Source organism: Natator depressus, chromosome 8 (assembly GCF_965152275.1).
Source record: "Natator depressus isolate rNatDep1 chromosome 8, rNatDep2.hap1, whole genome shotgun sequence".
In the NCBI taxonomy this organism is placed as follows: domain Eukaryota; kingdom Metazoa; phylum Chordata; order Testudines; family Cheloniidae; genus Natator; species Natator depressus.
In genome coordinates, this window is record NC_134241.1 from 43,864,853 (window position 1) to 43,880,935 (window position 16,083).

Here is a 16,083-nt window from a genome sequence, read left to right on the forward strand (position 1 = left end):
AGGGTTTGAGGTTCTGTTCCCCTGCTGTCTCCAATACGCAATGGTGAGCCTGTTTTCTCTCCTCCAAGGTGTTCGGGGAACCCACATGGAACATGTATATGATTTCTACAAACCAGACCTAGCTTCAGAGTATCCCATGGTGGATGGGAAACTCTCTATCCAGTGCTATTTCCGGGCCCTGGATCAATGCTATTCTATCTACCGCAAGAAAATCCAGAGCCAATGGCAGAAAGGTACAGAGCCTACAAGTGAAGTGGGAAATCTTGTGTGTGCCACAGGTTAGACAAACACCTGTAAGGGATGGTCTAGGTTTCCTTCGTCCTGTCTCAGTGCAGGGGGCTGGATTAGGTGGCCTCTCAAGGTCCCTTCCCGCTGGACATTTCTATTATTCCATGTCAGCTGGGGTACCTGCTCCTCTGCCTCTGTGGAGCTCACAGTATGTCTCTCTGGCACCCCCACCGTGTCTGTCTTCCCCACCCCACCCCATGTTGTAGGGCCTGTGGATTTCTGGGTAAGAGGACAAAGGGGTCAGAGACTGGAGGGGCCAAGAGTGATGGGAATGCATTGGTGGGGATAGGAAGTGGAGACACCAGAAGTCCATGAACCTGTAATTTGTTGGCCTCTGACCAGGCTGGTAGACAAAGTGGTGGGAGAGCCGTTGGAAAGAAACTAGTTAATGCGAGGCTAGGGGCCAGGCCTGGCTGGGTGATCAGACAGACAGCACATGTTGAAATGGTGGGTGCTGTTTCCTCCATCTGAGGAGAGTTTAAAACCCATGTTTCCCTGCTGTGACCCATCCAGGGCTCTGTGCCCGGGGAGCTCGCTGGCGGCAGCATGCCAGAGCCATGAGGGCCTTCCCCATCGGACAAAAGTGTGAGCGCCTGGCTGCATGGGCTTGTGCTGAATAGCCATTGTAACCAGCCCACTGCCCCAGAACAGAACAGGCCCCTAGGCTGAGCCCAGGTAGTGGTAGCTGAGTCTGCAGCACTCATAGTTTGCTGGATCGAGAGAGCCCTTCCAGCTCCAGGGGCCAGTCCCTTTTCAAGGTAGCTCCTGCAGCAGGAAGGGTGAGACTCTGTGCCAGAGAGCTGAGAGGAACTCTCCTGCCCTAGTTTACTATGAGGGTGAATATATCTCCCCATATTGTCCCCATTTCTGGCATCAATGGGGTTGTCGGTGTCTCCTTATGCAGCATTGGAAGGCTGTGGGTCTCTTCCCCACCCACCCACCCACCCACCCACCCACCCACCCCATTGCCTTCTGTGGGGCAGGTCTATGGGTCTTTGCCTTCAGTGCCTGCTGCAAGTGCTGCGGCTCTCTGTGCAGAGTGGGGTTGATGGGTCTCTAATGGGTGGCTTCTGTCTCCTGTTCTGCTGCAGTGGGGGTGGACAAACCTTTTACCCTGGAAGACTTCCAGTTCATGATCTTCCACACGCCCTTCTGCAAATTGGTGCAGAAGTCTGTGGGGCGAATGATGCTCAACGACTTCCTAGCAGCTCCCAACCCCGACACGCAGAGCGGCCTCTACAAAGGGCTGCAAGCCTTCAGGTGGGTGAGCGCTACAGAGCAGGAGTGGCCTCTGCCAGGGGTGTGGGAGTCCCTGGGCTGCCGACGTCCATGGAGGGGCAATTCCACTAGTGGGAGCTGCAGAAAATTGGAGTGGGGTCCACACATCTGTGGTACATCCCCCATAGGGACTGTGCAGGGAAAGATTCTTTTTCAATGTCTGTTGATAACGATACCCAGCTTTAAGTTAGCACTTGTCATCTGCAGAGCTGTACAAAGCAGTTCAGCAGCATTCTCCCAATTTTACAGATGGTGAAACTGAGGCTCCGAGAGGGGAAGTGACTTAACCAGCAGGCCAGTGGCAGGGCCAGGAATAGAACCTGGTCCCCTGAGTTCCAGTCTCATGCTCCATCCACTAGGCCATGTTAGGAGCATCTTGGTGGGAACTGTTTTTTCCTTGGGGCACTGCGGACGCTCAGCGGGGAGGTTATTGCAGGAAGATTTTTGGGGTGAGTGTGTGATTTCCTTAGCGAGGGCAGCAGGTGATGGGGAGGCAAAGGGTGCCCTGGCAGGGTGTTGGGCGTCAGAGTACGTCTTACTCCTCTGGTAGGGGCTGATGCATTATGGCAGGCAGCATTTCGGTGTGTGGGTCTGCGGGCACTCGGCTCTGTAAGCTGGGGAGGCTGGCACATGGAGGGTGGGGCTGGGGCAAGGCTCGCATGGGAGCTGCAGGCATTCAGAGGGGTCTGAGCCCTCTAGCTAGTGGATGTTGGGACGAGTAGAGCTCCTACCTCAGGGGATGCCTGCGGTCAGGTGGGACGTGGCTCTCTGTTATTTGCTGTGTTGAGGTTTGGGGGAGCGCTGAGTGCATGTGACCATAGAGCCAGAGTCAGTGGACAGGAATGTAGCAGCAGCAGCGAGAGATCCCCAGTCATGGACCAGGACCCCACTGTGCTAGGTACCACACAGACATGGAACAAAGAGCTGCTCCAAAGAGTTTCCAGTCTAAGTATGAGACAAAGGACAAGAGGTGGATACAGTCGGGGAGCAGAAGGAAACAGTGAGACAGTGCTGGTCAGTGTGGTGGGCAGGGGTCTCAGCACACCGACTGCCTAGCTGCGTCAGGTGTTTTGCAGGCATTGTGGCAAATTGGCTATCCTGGCTGGATCGGGGTCGGGGCTAACGATTCTTTGGGAGAATCGTTTTTCTCTTGAGAGACGAGGATTGTTATCGAAGAGCTACAGATTGTTGTTTGCCGAGGAAACATTGGTAGCAACTCAGTAATGAAGCCTGAGCGGAGCTGTGCACTGAAAGCAGGGATTCAACCTCTTTGTTATGTATGAAAATACAGCAGCTCCTCCCATCCCTGGAGCAGCTGCTCTCTGAGAGCAGAATGAACTTTCAGAGAATTTACAAGGCAATCTATTAGTTTAGGAATCGCATTTCTTAAAGGAGGTATTTTTAATTTTACACCAGACTCTTTTTTTGCCCCTAATAATCTCAGTAACAGAATAACACTGACTCTTCAAACTTCCCATGGAGTTAAAACGCCCTGGAATCTTGTGCACAGGCTCCAGCTTATAGACTTTAAGGCCAGGAGGGACCATGGTGATCATTTAGTCTGACCTCCTGCACATGGCAGGCCACAGAACCTTGCCCACCCACTCCTGTAACAGATCCCTAACCTCTGGCTGAGTTACTGAAGTCCTCAAATCATGGTTTAAAGACTTCAGGTTACAGGGAATCCACCATTTACACTAGCTTAAACCTGCAAGAGACCCATGCCCCATGCTGCAGAGGAAGGTAAATAATTGGATTCATGATAATTTCCCCCCCATCATTCTTCATAACTGAAGGTTCCTCCTTCTGCAGAGGCTGAAGGTAGGGTGACCAGGTAGCACATGTGAAAAATCAGGACCGGGGGCAGGAAATAGGAAACTATATAAGACAAAGCCCCAAATATCGGAACTGTCCCTATAAAATTGGGATATCTGGCCACCCTAGCTGAAGGTTAGAGGTCTACTAGAGAAGTCCATCAACTACCCTTTTTCAAAATGGCTGCTATCTCCTATTGTCCTCAGTAGGACGGAAGTGCCTCCGCCTCCGCACACCCTGGGGGGTGCCATCTTCCCTGAGCGTTGCTGTAGTTTCAGTCCTATGGAGAACAATGGGAGATGGGAGCCATTTTGAAATGGGGCAAATTCTTTGTGACAATCTTTCAGTTATGAAAAATAGGGGCAAAACATGGCCATCAGTCTAAATAGCTTTTCAAAAACTGCCCATTGCATCAGCTCTACTCAACAGAAAGGTCAGATTTCGGGGGCGGGAACTAGGGCATTTGTGTGTATGTGCAGCTGAGACCATCCCAATCCCACATAAGGGATGCCAAAAATGGGGGAAAAAACAACAATAAGGCTTTTAAAGAGACAAGGTGGGGGAGGTAATATCTTTTGGAAGCTGGTCCAATAAAAGATATGACTTCAATCACCTTGTCTCTCTGATATCCCGGGACCGACACAGCTACAAGGACACTATATGCCTTTTAAAATCAGTTTAATCTTATCCGAGTCAATAAACATGAAAAAGCCTCAATCATACTTGTGTGATCTCACAGTTAAGGGCAATTGCACCTGTATTCCCCTTCCATGGTCCAGCCAGGGCACTCACTCTCAGGCTTCTTGCTCCTCAGCCGTCACCTCTCTGGGGCAGAGACATGTGTTTCTCTCCCTCCTGTCTTTTCTGGCTGCATCATTCCCTGCCTACACTGTGAATCCCCCAGCAAGTCAGGCGGCCTAAACACACCTGCTTTGTTTTTCTCCTCAAAGGCTCTGAACAGTGTAATTGTTCACAGCGGAGTTACCACCTAGCTCTTTCTAAGCAAGCACATTTATTCTTAAGATAAAAGTGTTACAGAGAAAACATTGCAAACAATAAAGGAACCTACGCTCAAGCTAATAAGCTCACCAGAGATCACCCCCTGTCTCTAGCAAGGGCTCTAGCAGGCAAACAGTCATTCAAGCGCCTCCAAGTGGCTTTTCTGTGGTTATAAGTCCATAACCACCTTGGCTGAGAGCAAGCCCACCAGTGAATCTGTGAGTCCCTCTTTTATCCAGCTGGGACCTCTCATCTTGTCCTCCTATAACAGGTGAGCTGCAGACAATAGGTTACTCCTGAGGGCACAGTTAAGAGAAAGGCCAGAGATGAGAAGTTGCCTCCCCCCACAAGTATTTCCTGGGAAACCTACTCAACTAAAAGTTCAGCCTTGTCTGGCCCTGTCAAGTTTCCTTCCCCACTCTGAACTCTGGGTACAGATGTGGGGACCTGCATGAAAGACCCCCTAAGCTTATTCTTACCAGCTTAGGTTAAAAACTTCCCCAGGGTACAAACTTTGCCTTGTCCTTGAACCCCATGCTGCTACCACCAAGTGTTTTAAACAAAGAATAGGGAAAGAGCCAACTGGAGACGACTTCCCCCAAAATATCCCCCCAAGCCCTACACCCCCTTTCCTGGGGAAGGCTTGATAAGAATCCTCACCAATTTGTACAGAAGAACACAGACCCAAACCCTTGGATCTTAAGAACAATGAAAAAGCAATCAGGTTCTTAAAAGAAGAATTTTAATTAAAGAAAAAGTAAAAGAATCACCTCTGTAAAATCAGGATGGTAAATACCTTAGAGGGTAATCAGATTCAAAACATAGAGAATCCCTCTAGGCAAAACCTTAAGTTACAAAAAGACACAAAAACAGGAATATACATTCCATCCAGCACAGCTTATTTTACCAGCCACTAAACAAAAGGAAATCTAACGCATTTCTAGCTGGATTACTTACTAATTTAACAGGAGTTGTAAGGCTTCATTCTTGATCTGTTCCTGGCAAAAGCATCACACAGACAGATCCTTTGTCCCCCCCCCCCATCCAGATTTGAAAGTATCTTGTCCCCTCATTGGTCATTTTGGGTCAGGTGCCAGTGAGGTTACCTTAGCTTCTTAACCCTTTACAGGTGAAGGGGTTTTGCCTCTGGCCAGGAGGGATTTTATAGCACTGTATACAGAAAGGTGGTTACCCTTCCCTTTATATTTATGACAGGCCCATTGTTTCAAAGAGTCCCTTGAAGATCAGAACACTGCCAGGGTTTGCATTAGTCCTGGCTCCCTACTAGAGACATTCCAGACAACCCCCCAGGAATACATGAACATTTTCATTTTTAATACAGTGAACTCCTAAAATGCTTCAACCTGCTTCAGTCAAGCTTGGTGAGGATACGCAGGTAATTGCCACATCTGTCACCTACGGTTCTTGTGTTGTCAGCATGGGGCAGAGTTCAGCTTTTTGCTGCCGCAGAGAGATTTAGTTCCGCTGTTAAAAAAAACACATTCAAGTACACCCTGTGTCCAAGAGTTCACTGTCCGGGGAGAGGCCAAGACAGGGCAAAGTTCAGGCTGTTTGGGTGCCTAGCTGCATTTCCAGACTGTAACGTGTTTGGATTTGTTTGACTTTACCCTACCTTCTGAATTTCCTGGGTTTGGGAGAACGCCACCATCCCAATTGTATTTCACCCCAAGTAACAGGTCTGCACTCCCAGCCTTGATGGAATTGTTTGCTGTCTGGGAGCTGTACTACTGCTACGGCAGGTGAGATTTCCCACGGAGGCCATGACCACGACCATGTGGGGCACAGAGGTGTCCCTAAAGGGCACGTGGGCTTTTGCAGCAGGTCAGATTTCCATGGGGGGATGGTAGCTGTTTGGTGAATGACAGTTCTGTGTCGGGGGTATTGAGGTTTCTCTAATGCCAGCTGCAGGCGTCTCCCCAGATAATGCCGAGCGCTCCTTGCTACTCTGCATCCCTACTGAGTGACTGGCATGAGGCTGAACACAGCAGGTCCATGTCTGCACTGGCAGCAAAGGCATGATGAGTATCATGTCACCCAGCTCGATTGTTAAAAATGGAAACACAAAGCGGGTGTGGGAGCAGCAGCTGTTCGAGGGGCTCAAGACTTTCTAGCCGGGCTCCGGGGAGTGTGAGATTTCCCTAGCTGGTGCCATGGCCCATCAGGCAGGTGAGATTCTCTTCCGGGGGCAGCGACTGTCCAGGAAGGGGAGCGATTCCCCAGTAGGGACTATGCAAATTCAAGCAGGGTGCAATGTGAGTAGACTGGGCTGCAGGACTTCAGGCTGGCGGCACCTCAGTAGCTGATATTTGCAGAGCTGCCAGCCATCAACCCTTGCTGTTATCCACACAGTCCGCTGTGGGGAGACGGATAGCCAGAGGGGATTCGTGCTGGGCAGCTGGTGCATTTTCCCAGTGCAGTGGGTCCCCTTGACTGCTGAACCCACGAGTGAACCTCCTCCTCCCTCTTCCCAGGGGGGTGAAGCTGGAAGACACCTACTCTGACAAGGATGTGGAGAAGGCCTTTCAGAAAGCTAGCTTGGAAATGTTCAGCCAGAAAACCAAGCCCTCACTGCTCCTCTCCTCTCGCAATGGCAACATGTACACCCCGTCTATGTATGGCTGCCTCGCCTCCCTCCTCGCACAGTGAGTGCCAGCTCCAAGCATCCCTTTCCGCCGAGCCCTGCCCCACCCCCGCGTCCCCAGGCCTTGGGACTCTCACAGCCCGGCAGAGAACAAGCCAAAGGGTTGGGCACAAAGCCGACTTTCAGTTGGGGTCTGAGCCTGCAGCCTTTGTGCTGAGCAGCAGTTACGCCTCGTCTAAAGGGTCTTTCTCAGCTACTGAGCCGCAATGCGGGGAAGTCTGAAAGAAGAGCTGTGATTTTTCCAGGTCTCTGCCTGAAGTTACATTTTTTTAAAAACTGGAGCAAAAATGACTCGGCCATTTGAGTACCAAAGCTCTGTGTGTGTGTGTGCGCGCGCGTGCATGTTGGAGTGGTTGGGCATGTGTGTGCACACAAGCAAGAGTATGTGTGCACATGTGGATGTATTTGTGTGTGTGAGTGGGCATTTGTGTGGTGTGTGCGCATGCGCGCGTGTATGTGTGTGTGCGTGAGCATGTGTGTGCATGCATGCAAGCAGGCAGGGTGTGTGTAGCGGGGTGTGTGTGCTCAACCGTTCATGTGTGTGCATGTGAGTGGGCAGATGCTTGTGTGCATGCATGTGTGTGTGAATGGGTATGTGTGTACACATGAGCAGGTGTGTGTGGGGGGAGGGGGGGCGGTTTGCCATTATAAAATATTTGTTCTTGCAGCCTTCTGCAGACTTGCAGTTACTCCCCATCAGGAGAGCTCAGCCCGAGAAGGGGGCACATTGCAGGGTTGCACAGTGACCTTTTCTCTGCCATGACCTGTCTGTGGGTTTTTCCCTTTCAGTGCTTCACTTTGCAACTTTAAAAGTCTTTTTATTTCATTCCTTGCATAGAGTTGCCTGGAACTGCATGCCCAGCTCTGTGCACCTGTCAGGGGAGGGAGACCACCCCCCAAAGACACCCTCCTTGGGTGGGCTTCATGCAGCTAGATGGGTGGCTCCATCTGCTTGCTCCCTGCCCCCCTCAGAGAGCAGAGGTTTTCTCTCCCAGCAGCGAGGGCAGCCACAGGAGTTTCAATTAAATCCAAGTTATCGGTGCCATTTAACCAGACCCAGTGTGTGTCAGAGGCAGAGGGGAAAGAAAAGACTCAGCCCCTCTGAGGGTGGGGTAGACCCTGCTCCTGCAGGTTGGCAATCGTGCACTCCAAGGATGATGGTGCTAACTGTGCTTTGCAGAGCCTGCCTGTGCCTGGCCCTTAGCGCACTCTCTCCCCCACAGCTCCTAGTTCTGCCCGAGACACAGCAGCGTCCCCTGGTCTCCTGCTCTCAGTAGTGACTGCCATGCACACTAATGCTCCCCACAGTGCTGCTCATCTAGCCTCTGGTTTTTATATCACGCCCATCACCAGGGTATCTTGGCTCCTCAGGCATGCTCTCCCAGCTGCTGTCTTGAGGCATGTCTGAACCTGATCCTTCTAGGCCCCACTTCAGGGAGCCTGCTGGTATGGAAAGCCTGGAGACAGTTTCTCCCTGCAGTAACTGCAGATCCGGTTTCCTGGCGGCTTAGACGCAGGTGACGCTCCTTTACCTCACTCGTCATCACCAAATCAGCCCACAGTGGTGCCCACTTGCAAGTCCAAAGCCTGCTTCTGCTCCCCGCCTGGATCCCACAGTCCTTAACGCCAGTGACAGGAGCAGGAGGCAAAACTCCGCTGCCCTTCTCTGCCCGCTTCCTGGGGTTACCTGCTGTCATGCAGGGGGATCTTTTCTATTTTATGGAGGTACAGCCTAGGTTCAACCTGGGGGCCGTTTCTGGTTGCCCCTTACTGATTTAAAATAAAATCTCTGATTTCCAGCGTGTCCCGGGTCAGAGCAGCTCACCTACAGCCCACACACTGCCCCCTGGGACGTCAGCTTGCCAGGCCGTGTGGGTAGCGCCCAGGATTTGAGGCGTCTGCCCTTTAGCACGGATGTTCTCCACTGACAGCTTGGTTTGAATTGCCACAGATACTCTGCTCAGCAGCTGGCTGGCTCCAGGATCGGGGCCTTCTCCTATGGCTCGGGATTGGCTGCAAGCTTGTTTTCCATGCGTGTCTCGCAGGATGCTGCCCCGGGTGAGTCCCTTCCTATTTCCTCCCCTCGCTTGTCATCGGACGCCTTAGGTGGCAGTGATGGCTGTGGAGGGTCATCCTGCCTGCTCTGGCCTGGGGATGAGGCTTCGGTTCCCAGCCCAGCTCTAAGTCTGGGGAGCTCCTGAGTCCCCAGCCTGGGCATGGTTGTAAATATCCGGAGTGCAGGAGCAGATAGTGCAGGGTGGGGGCCGGAGAGTGGGCCTGGACGACCCCCGTGTTGAATGGGTTTTGGGGGGTCGCCTTCCAGTGGGCGGCAGTAAAGGGGGACCCTGGAACTGCCACAGCAAACCTGATCCAGAATCCAGCCAGTCTTGACTGTGATAGCGGCCAGCACCCACTGCTCCAGAGGCAGGTGCACAAACCCGGGGGGCAGTTAAGGGGTTGCTTGTCCATGGTGTGGGTGTGGGCAGGCCCCTCAGCAGCTGGCTAAGATTGGAATGTGACCTGACTCACAGTGTGACTTCAGAAAGCCCTAGGGAGGGACACTGTCCCAGCTGGGCTCCCACCCTCATCCCAAGCTGGGTGCTGGGATCGGCGCTCAGGCCACCTCAGGTGGTGAGGTGAGATTCATTAGGGATTCTTTGTCTGCTTCTGAATGGCTTTGCCCACCTGGGGAAGGAGACAGATGGTGTACAGGGCCTGTGGGGACAGCCTTGGTCTGCAGGGGGAATTACCTGGACACCCGTCCCCTGCAGGGGATCTGCGACCTGATGGGGCAGTGTTCATTGGTTATGGATCCCTTGGGTACTCTCGGCTTCCCTAGCCCTGATTTGCTCGCTCTCTCACCAGGAGACTCTCTCTTTGCCAGGTTCCCCCCTGGACAAGCTGCTCTCCAGCCTCTCCGACCTGCAGACTCGCCTGGATGCCCGGAAGCAGGTCCCCCCAGAGGAGTTTGCAGAGATCATGAAGCAGAGAGAGGAAAGCCATCACCTGGGTGAGGAAGTACAGTCAGAGGGCCCAGCTGCAGCCAGCACTCTGGTGCTGACACCTCAGTGGGGCTGGACTTCCTAATGTTGGGCCTCTAAATCCTCAGGAAGGGGCCCGATTTTCAGTCATTCTGAGCACCTCCAGCTCCTCTCAAAGGGTGGGTGGGAGTGGAGGAGGGTGCAGGTTTGGGCCTGCGACCCCTGCCCATGGCGACTATTACTGGGAAGCCCCTGCTGCTGCTTGGGGGGCTGAATCCGAGTGGAGTCTGCGTGATGGCCATCCAGGAAACATCAGTGCATATCAGTGAACTCCGGCAGCTGCAAGTCACTGGCAGACAATACACATGGAACCGCACATGGTCCCCTCTAGGGACATGCCTGAAAACCCTTGGGGTAACAGAAAAAGGGCAGGTGTCTCTTCACCCAGCCTGGCCTCAGATTCAGTGTCCCAGGCAAGATGGAGAAATTCCTACTGACATCCTAATCCTGCAATAGACACTGGCCCCCTTGCTAAACCGCCATGAACAGCTGGACACACACATCCCTTCGTTAATTACCTGGCAATGCTCCCTTACCACAGGCCCTCCTTCTTCTTTTGATTCTGTACAAACTAAGTCCAGGGAAACAAGGTCTCTTCTTCCCTAGGTACCCTTCTTCCCTGCTGGGGAAGCCTGGGACCCCCCTCTCTCCCGCAGCCTGAGTGGAGGTGCAGGCCTTTGGAGGATCATTTGAGGCCCTCACCTGACAGGAGCCTCACTGAGCTCAGATGTGCTGCATCCATCATCTAGTGTCTGTGCTGGAGAGCTGGCTGGCTGGAGCTTTCTGGAGCCAGTCTGGCCAGAGCACCTTCTGGCTCCCCAGTAGTGTATTTGCAGGCAGCGGGGGCCAGTAGCTGGAGCCCAGGCCTGGAAGTCAGGAGACCTGGCAACTGTTCCCAGTTGTAGCTTTCATATCATCTCATCCCTGCCAGGGCTGCCCAGCCAGAACTGCGCTGGGAGCCTGCAGGGAGATCCAGACCTCAGGGTCACGCCTCCAGCAGCTGCCCCTCTCTCCGTGGCAATGCTGCCAGGTTGTTTACAGCCCCAGCACCAGGGGATCCTGCCCCACAGCTGCAGCACCCTGGAGCAGCCACGCTTCAATCCCGTTCCTCTCTCTGCAGTAAGCCACACTCCCCAGGGCTCTAAGGACGACCTGTTCCCTGGCACCTGGTACCTGGAGCGAGTTGATGACAAACACCGCCGGCAGTATGCCAGGAGGCCACTCTAGGGGGGGACAGGCTGCCAGGTGGGTCTGAATCCTCCTTGGGGGCCTGGTGATTGCAAGACAAGCAAAGGCAGATGGGGAGTTGGGTGAGTGGGGTGGAGGAACAAGGGATCAAGGCAGTACTTGGAGGAACTTCCTTTCTGAGTCCATTTCTCCTGGGGCATGGGAAGAACAGGGACTCTGGAGATTTCCACAAGGCAAGGATGGTTCCAGTGGGAACAAGGAAGGTCTGGGACCATCCAGCAGCTGGGTGCTCATCAGAACATTAGGAATGGCCAGACCCCTGGTCCAGCTAGCCCAATCTCCTGTCTTGGACAGTGGCCAGAGCCAGTTGCTTCAGAGGAAGGTGTAAGAACCTCACAACAGGCAGAGGTCATGTAATCTCCCCACCATACTGGGTCTCATCCTGGTCTCCAGCAGTTGGAGATTGGCTTACGCCCTGAGGCAGGAGGTTTGGTGTCCCATCCCAAATGTTTGTCATTGCTGATGATATGTCTGGATACCCCCGATAGCCAGATAAAGGTCTAGTCCCTCTTTGAGTTCTGTGAAATCCTTGGCAAGATGCAAAAAGGGACTGGCTGTTGGTCAGTCTGGGCTCTTCTAGTTCTTCTTCCTCGTTTCATATGTTCCTTGCATGTGTGTGTAGACACTTCAGTGCATTAACACCTCTCGGTCTTCACCTGCTCTTTGAGGGCAGCTCCACCTGCTGCCTTACTCAGTGCTAGTGATCCAGCAGCTGCTGCCAGCATAGAGCCTGAGTTTCTCACTCCTCACCCAGCAACATGCAACACTGTTTTAAATCCGGGCAGGGTTTAGCAGGGGGAAAATGCCCTTGGAGAGAGGAGCTCACAGAGGGGAGCTGAGTGAAATTGGGAATTTCCATCTTGACATTTCAACCTTTGGTTTGGTCCTGAAATGGGACAAAAGGTTAGAATTTCCCATTGAACAGCAAGGTCTAAATCAGGAGTGGGCAAACTATGGCCCGCGGGCCGGATCCGGCCCATCAGGGCTTTGGATCTAGCTTGCGGGATTGCCACCCCCGTGGCGCTGCGGGGCTGAGGCAGGCTCCCTGCCTGCCCTGGCCCAGCTTCCGGAAGCGGCCGGCACCACATCCCTGCGGCCCCTGGGGGAGAGGGAGCAGAGGGCTCTGCACACTGCCCTCTCCTGCAGGCACCACCCCCTGAAGCCCCCATTGGCCGGGAACGGGGAACTGCAGCCAATGGGAGCTTCGGGGGAGGTACCCGCAGGCGAGGGCAGCGTGCGGAGCCCTCTGCCCCCGCCCTCCTCCTGCAGGGGCTGCAGGGATGTGGTGCCGGCCACTTTTGGGAGTGGCGTGGGGCCAGGGCAGGCAGGCTAAATGCTGCTGCCACCCCGGAGCCACTCAAGGTAAGGTAAGCTGCGCTGGGCCAGAGCCCGCAGCTCGAACCCCTCCTGCACCCTGCACTCCAACCCCCTGCCTTGAGCCCCCGCCACACCCTGCACCCCTCTTGCACCTCAACCCCCTGCCCTGAGCCCCCGCCACACCCCTCCTGCGCCGAGCCCCCTGCCGTACCCCACACCCCTCCTGCACCCCAATCCCCTGCCTTAAGTCCCCTCCTGCACTCTGCACCGCCTTGCCCTGAGCCCCTTCCTGCACACTGCACCCCCTCCCACATCTCGCACTCCCTCCTGCACCCCAACCCCCTGCCCCAGCCCTACATTCATGGCCCTGCATTGCAATTTCCCCATCCAGATGTGGCCCTCGGGCCAAAAAGTTTGCCCACCCCAGTCTAAACATTGCATTTCAGCGTTATTGAACAAAGCAAAACTTTTCAACGTTCCTCACATCAAAATGCTTCTATTCTGAGTCATTTCAACATTAAACTGTATTTCCTTACAGTGGCACATTGCCTTGTGGGGGTCACCTGTCCTCACTTGGGGGCCAGGCTCCCTGGTCAGATTACATCTCCCATAACAGCATGTGATTCCCATGAGCCACCACATAGCTTGGTCAGTGTGAAATTCATGCCTTATGGGAGATGTAGTGCTCCAGGGGCCCAGCCCATGGGAGAGAAAGGGGCCAGAACTACCACTCCCATAAGGCAACGTGCCACGACATGTAAATACAGTTTTATGTTTTATTGAACTGCTACAGAATTAAATATTTTGGGTCAGTTCAAAACTGAAATATTCTGATTTGGTTCGAACCAACCTGAAATGAAATATTTTGCTTAGATTTTCACAAGGGAAAACTGAAAAGTTTCCAGAACTGTATTTTCCATTGGAAAATCATGCAGACAAATTCCCAACCAGCTCTAGGAGGATGGTAGGACTCAGTGCCAGGACTCAACAGAACTGCTCAGAGGGAGAGGCTTAGCAGCTAGGTGGGGCTGACAGACCCTGGGGGAGGGGCTTAGCAATTGGGTGGGGCTGACGGACCCTGGGGGAGGGGCTTAGCTGGCACTTTGGGGCAGCAGGACTCTGGTTCTCTGGTCCCTCTACCCGCACATGCTGCATGTCTATTTGCACTTGGAGCTGGGGGGGCGATTCCCAGCTGGAAGAGACATATCTGCACTAGCTCTCCTGGAGCAAGTGTGCTACAAACAAACTGTTGCTGTGCACTGTGAGCTGTGGGAGGGGCTAACGCCTTCCCCAAAGGGGGGAGCAAACTGTCAAGTGTCCAGAACATGGGCCAGCTCCTGTCTGTTGAAGTGGCTGGGGTTGGGCGGGTTCTGAAGGAGGAAAGAGCGCCCCCCGTCCCTCCCCAGGCTGCAGTTATTGGGCTGGTGTCCTAGGTGGGGAGCTGGGGTCTGCACCAAGGCTGTGAGCTACCATCAGGGGCGGGAGAGAGACAGCAAATTAATCCAGTCTTATTGCTCTGTCCCTGTAGACCTGCCCAGCCTCGTCAGAGCAGATCCCAAGGCAATGGCTGAACCACCAACACAGAGCCCACAGGCTCCCACCGCACCAACTGCAAACACCCTGGCTCCATTATCGCAAACGGAAAGACTGGTTGCTTTTTCCAAGGACTGCATACCTGGCTGAAGGGCCCCGTAGAGCTAATGCAGCCCTGCGTGCGTGGCTGAGAGCTTCACACCATTCGGCCATGTCAGTGCCTGGTTTAGGATGTTTTCTGATGCCAGGCGCTCATTCTGTCCCTCCCGTTTGGCACCCCTTTGCTGGAGGAGTACATTTCTGCAGTGGCAGGGTGATAACCTGGGTGTGTGTGGATCGCCTCCCTGCCCTTTGGCCAGCTCCAATAGACTCAATGGGAGCAAACCACAGGGTGCTATTGAAAAGAAATAAATTCCATAAGCCTTCAGAGCAATGCTGATCTAGGCTGAACAGAGCCAGAGCCTGTCCGCAGGTTTTGTTTGAAATTCTCCTCTAGGGTGGCTTAAAATTCAATAGATTTTTTTGTTCTCTTCCTTTCTTCAGAGCTTTCCCCTAGCAGCCCTTAGCTCCTCCCTCCAGAGGTGGTGCTAGCTGTCCTTTGGCTGAACTGGCCTACGAAGAATGGCTCAGACGATGTCACTTTGCATAGTGCTGTAGTACTTTGTATTCCATATGCTTTTATATTGCATACAGAAATAAAGCCATTATGAATAGCGGAGGCAAACACAGCGACATCACACTGAAGGGAAACCTATAAGCCAGAGTTAAATGAGAGGCCTTCATCTGTGTGGAGGGTGTGACAGCGTTACTGCCACCAGGTGGTGCAATGATCTGGTCATGCTGGTAAGGCTGTTCTTCAGACAGTGCTATGGAGTCTCAGGTTGTGTGTGTGAGCCCCTAAAGGGGAGGCAACATGCTGGACCAGTGGGCTGCACAGCTCTTTGCTAGACAGTAGGATGCTGGGAATCAGAACTCCTGACTTCTATTCCTGGCTCTGGAAGGAGATGGGGCGGCTAAGTGCTGTGTTTAACTATTCTTTGCATTTATATGGTGGCCATTCATTATTGCATCCTCCAGCATTTTGCTATGCAGGAGTCAGTCTTATTGTAGACGTCATAGTCCAGCACACAGATTTGGCACATTCCATCTGAGAGACAGTATGGCTAAGTGAAGGATTCTGGGATCTGCCATATTTGAGATCTGGATTTCCCAGGCTTGCAAAATGGGTATGGAGGAGAATGTTCCTGCCCTGCCACTTCAGCAAGCACTAGGAGATCTTGCTCTGTAATAAGGGCTAGGCTGTGCAGTGCAGACAACTAATTCCAGTCACTGGAAGAGCTGTGATTAGAACTCAGTCTTCTCCAGGCTCGCAACCTTGCCCACCTTTCCCTTAGCCAAAGAATACTTCGATGGTGGAAAAATAATTCTGCACTTGTCTGTGCAACGGCTTGGTAATGATGCAGGAGGCTGCCTGGGGCTTGGGAGCCAGCTCAGTGCACTTAGAATGCCCAGGAGACTAAGAGCAAGTGTCTAGCAAGTTCTACTGAGCACGTGCAAATGGTAAATTTCTGCAGCCTCTAACTTGATCACAGCTGTTCATGAGGATATGAAGCAGCACCTCTGAGCGCATGACTTGCCCCTAGCCAAATTGTCACGCTCCTGCGCCAAGGATGGTGATGCTCAACTGGGTTTAAAACTTATACATATATTAAGAGGAAATGAGAAGATTTTTAAACCTAATTCTGAAAGAATGACCTAATTTTTTCTCAAAAAAATAACTAGTGGCAGTGACCAGTTGGGGAAACTTCAGCCTGAGGGGTTAGTTTGATGACATTCTAAACAAATGAAAACAAGAGGTATAATGGAAAGCATTACACAGCTTAATCTCTAGGGCAAGGGTGG

The 16,083-nt window shown here is 52.9% G+C and overlaps 1 protein-coding gene across 2 annotated transcripts in view; it reads left to right on the forward strand.

The window, feature by feature from the left end:
• HMGCS2 (3-hydroxy-3-methylglutaryl-CoA synthase 2) overlaps positions 1-14,912 on the forward strand; it is a 32,562-nt gene extending 17,650 nt beyond the window's left edge. Inside the window, exons 4-10 of one of the 2 annotated variants that reach the window (XM_074960864.1) lie at positions 69-233; positions 1,380-1,548; positions 6,873-7,043; positions 8,994-9,100; positions 9,927-10,052; positions 11,204-11,328; positions 14,177-14,911. In XM_074960864.1, coding sequence (XP_074816965.1) covers positions 69-233; positions 1,380-1,548; positions 6,873-7,043; positions 8,994-9,100; positions 9,927-10,052; positions 11,204-11,310 — 845 coding nt within the window. In that variant the 3' untranslated portion in view covers positions 11,311-11,328; positions 14,177-14,911. Of the gene's footprint in view, positions 1-68; positions 234-1,379; positions 1,549-6,872; positions 7,044-8,993; positions 9,101-9,926; positions 10,053-11,203; positions 11,329-14,176 lie in introns of both variants that reach the window. The other variant, XM_074960865.1, reaches the window with a different exon arrangement.
• Positions 14,913-16,083: the final 1,171 nt, after the last annotated feature.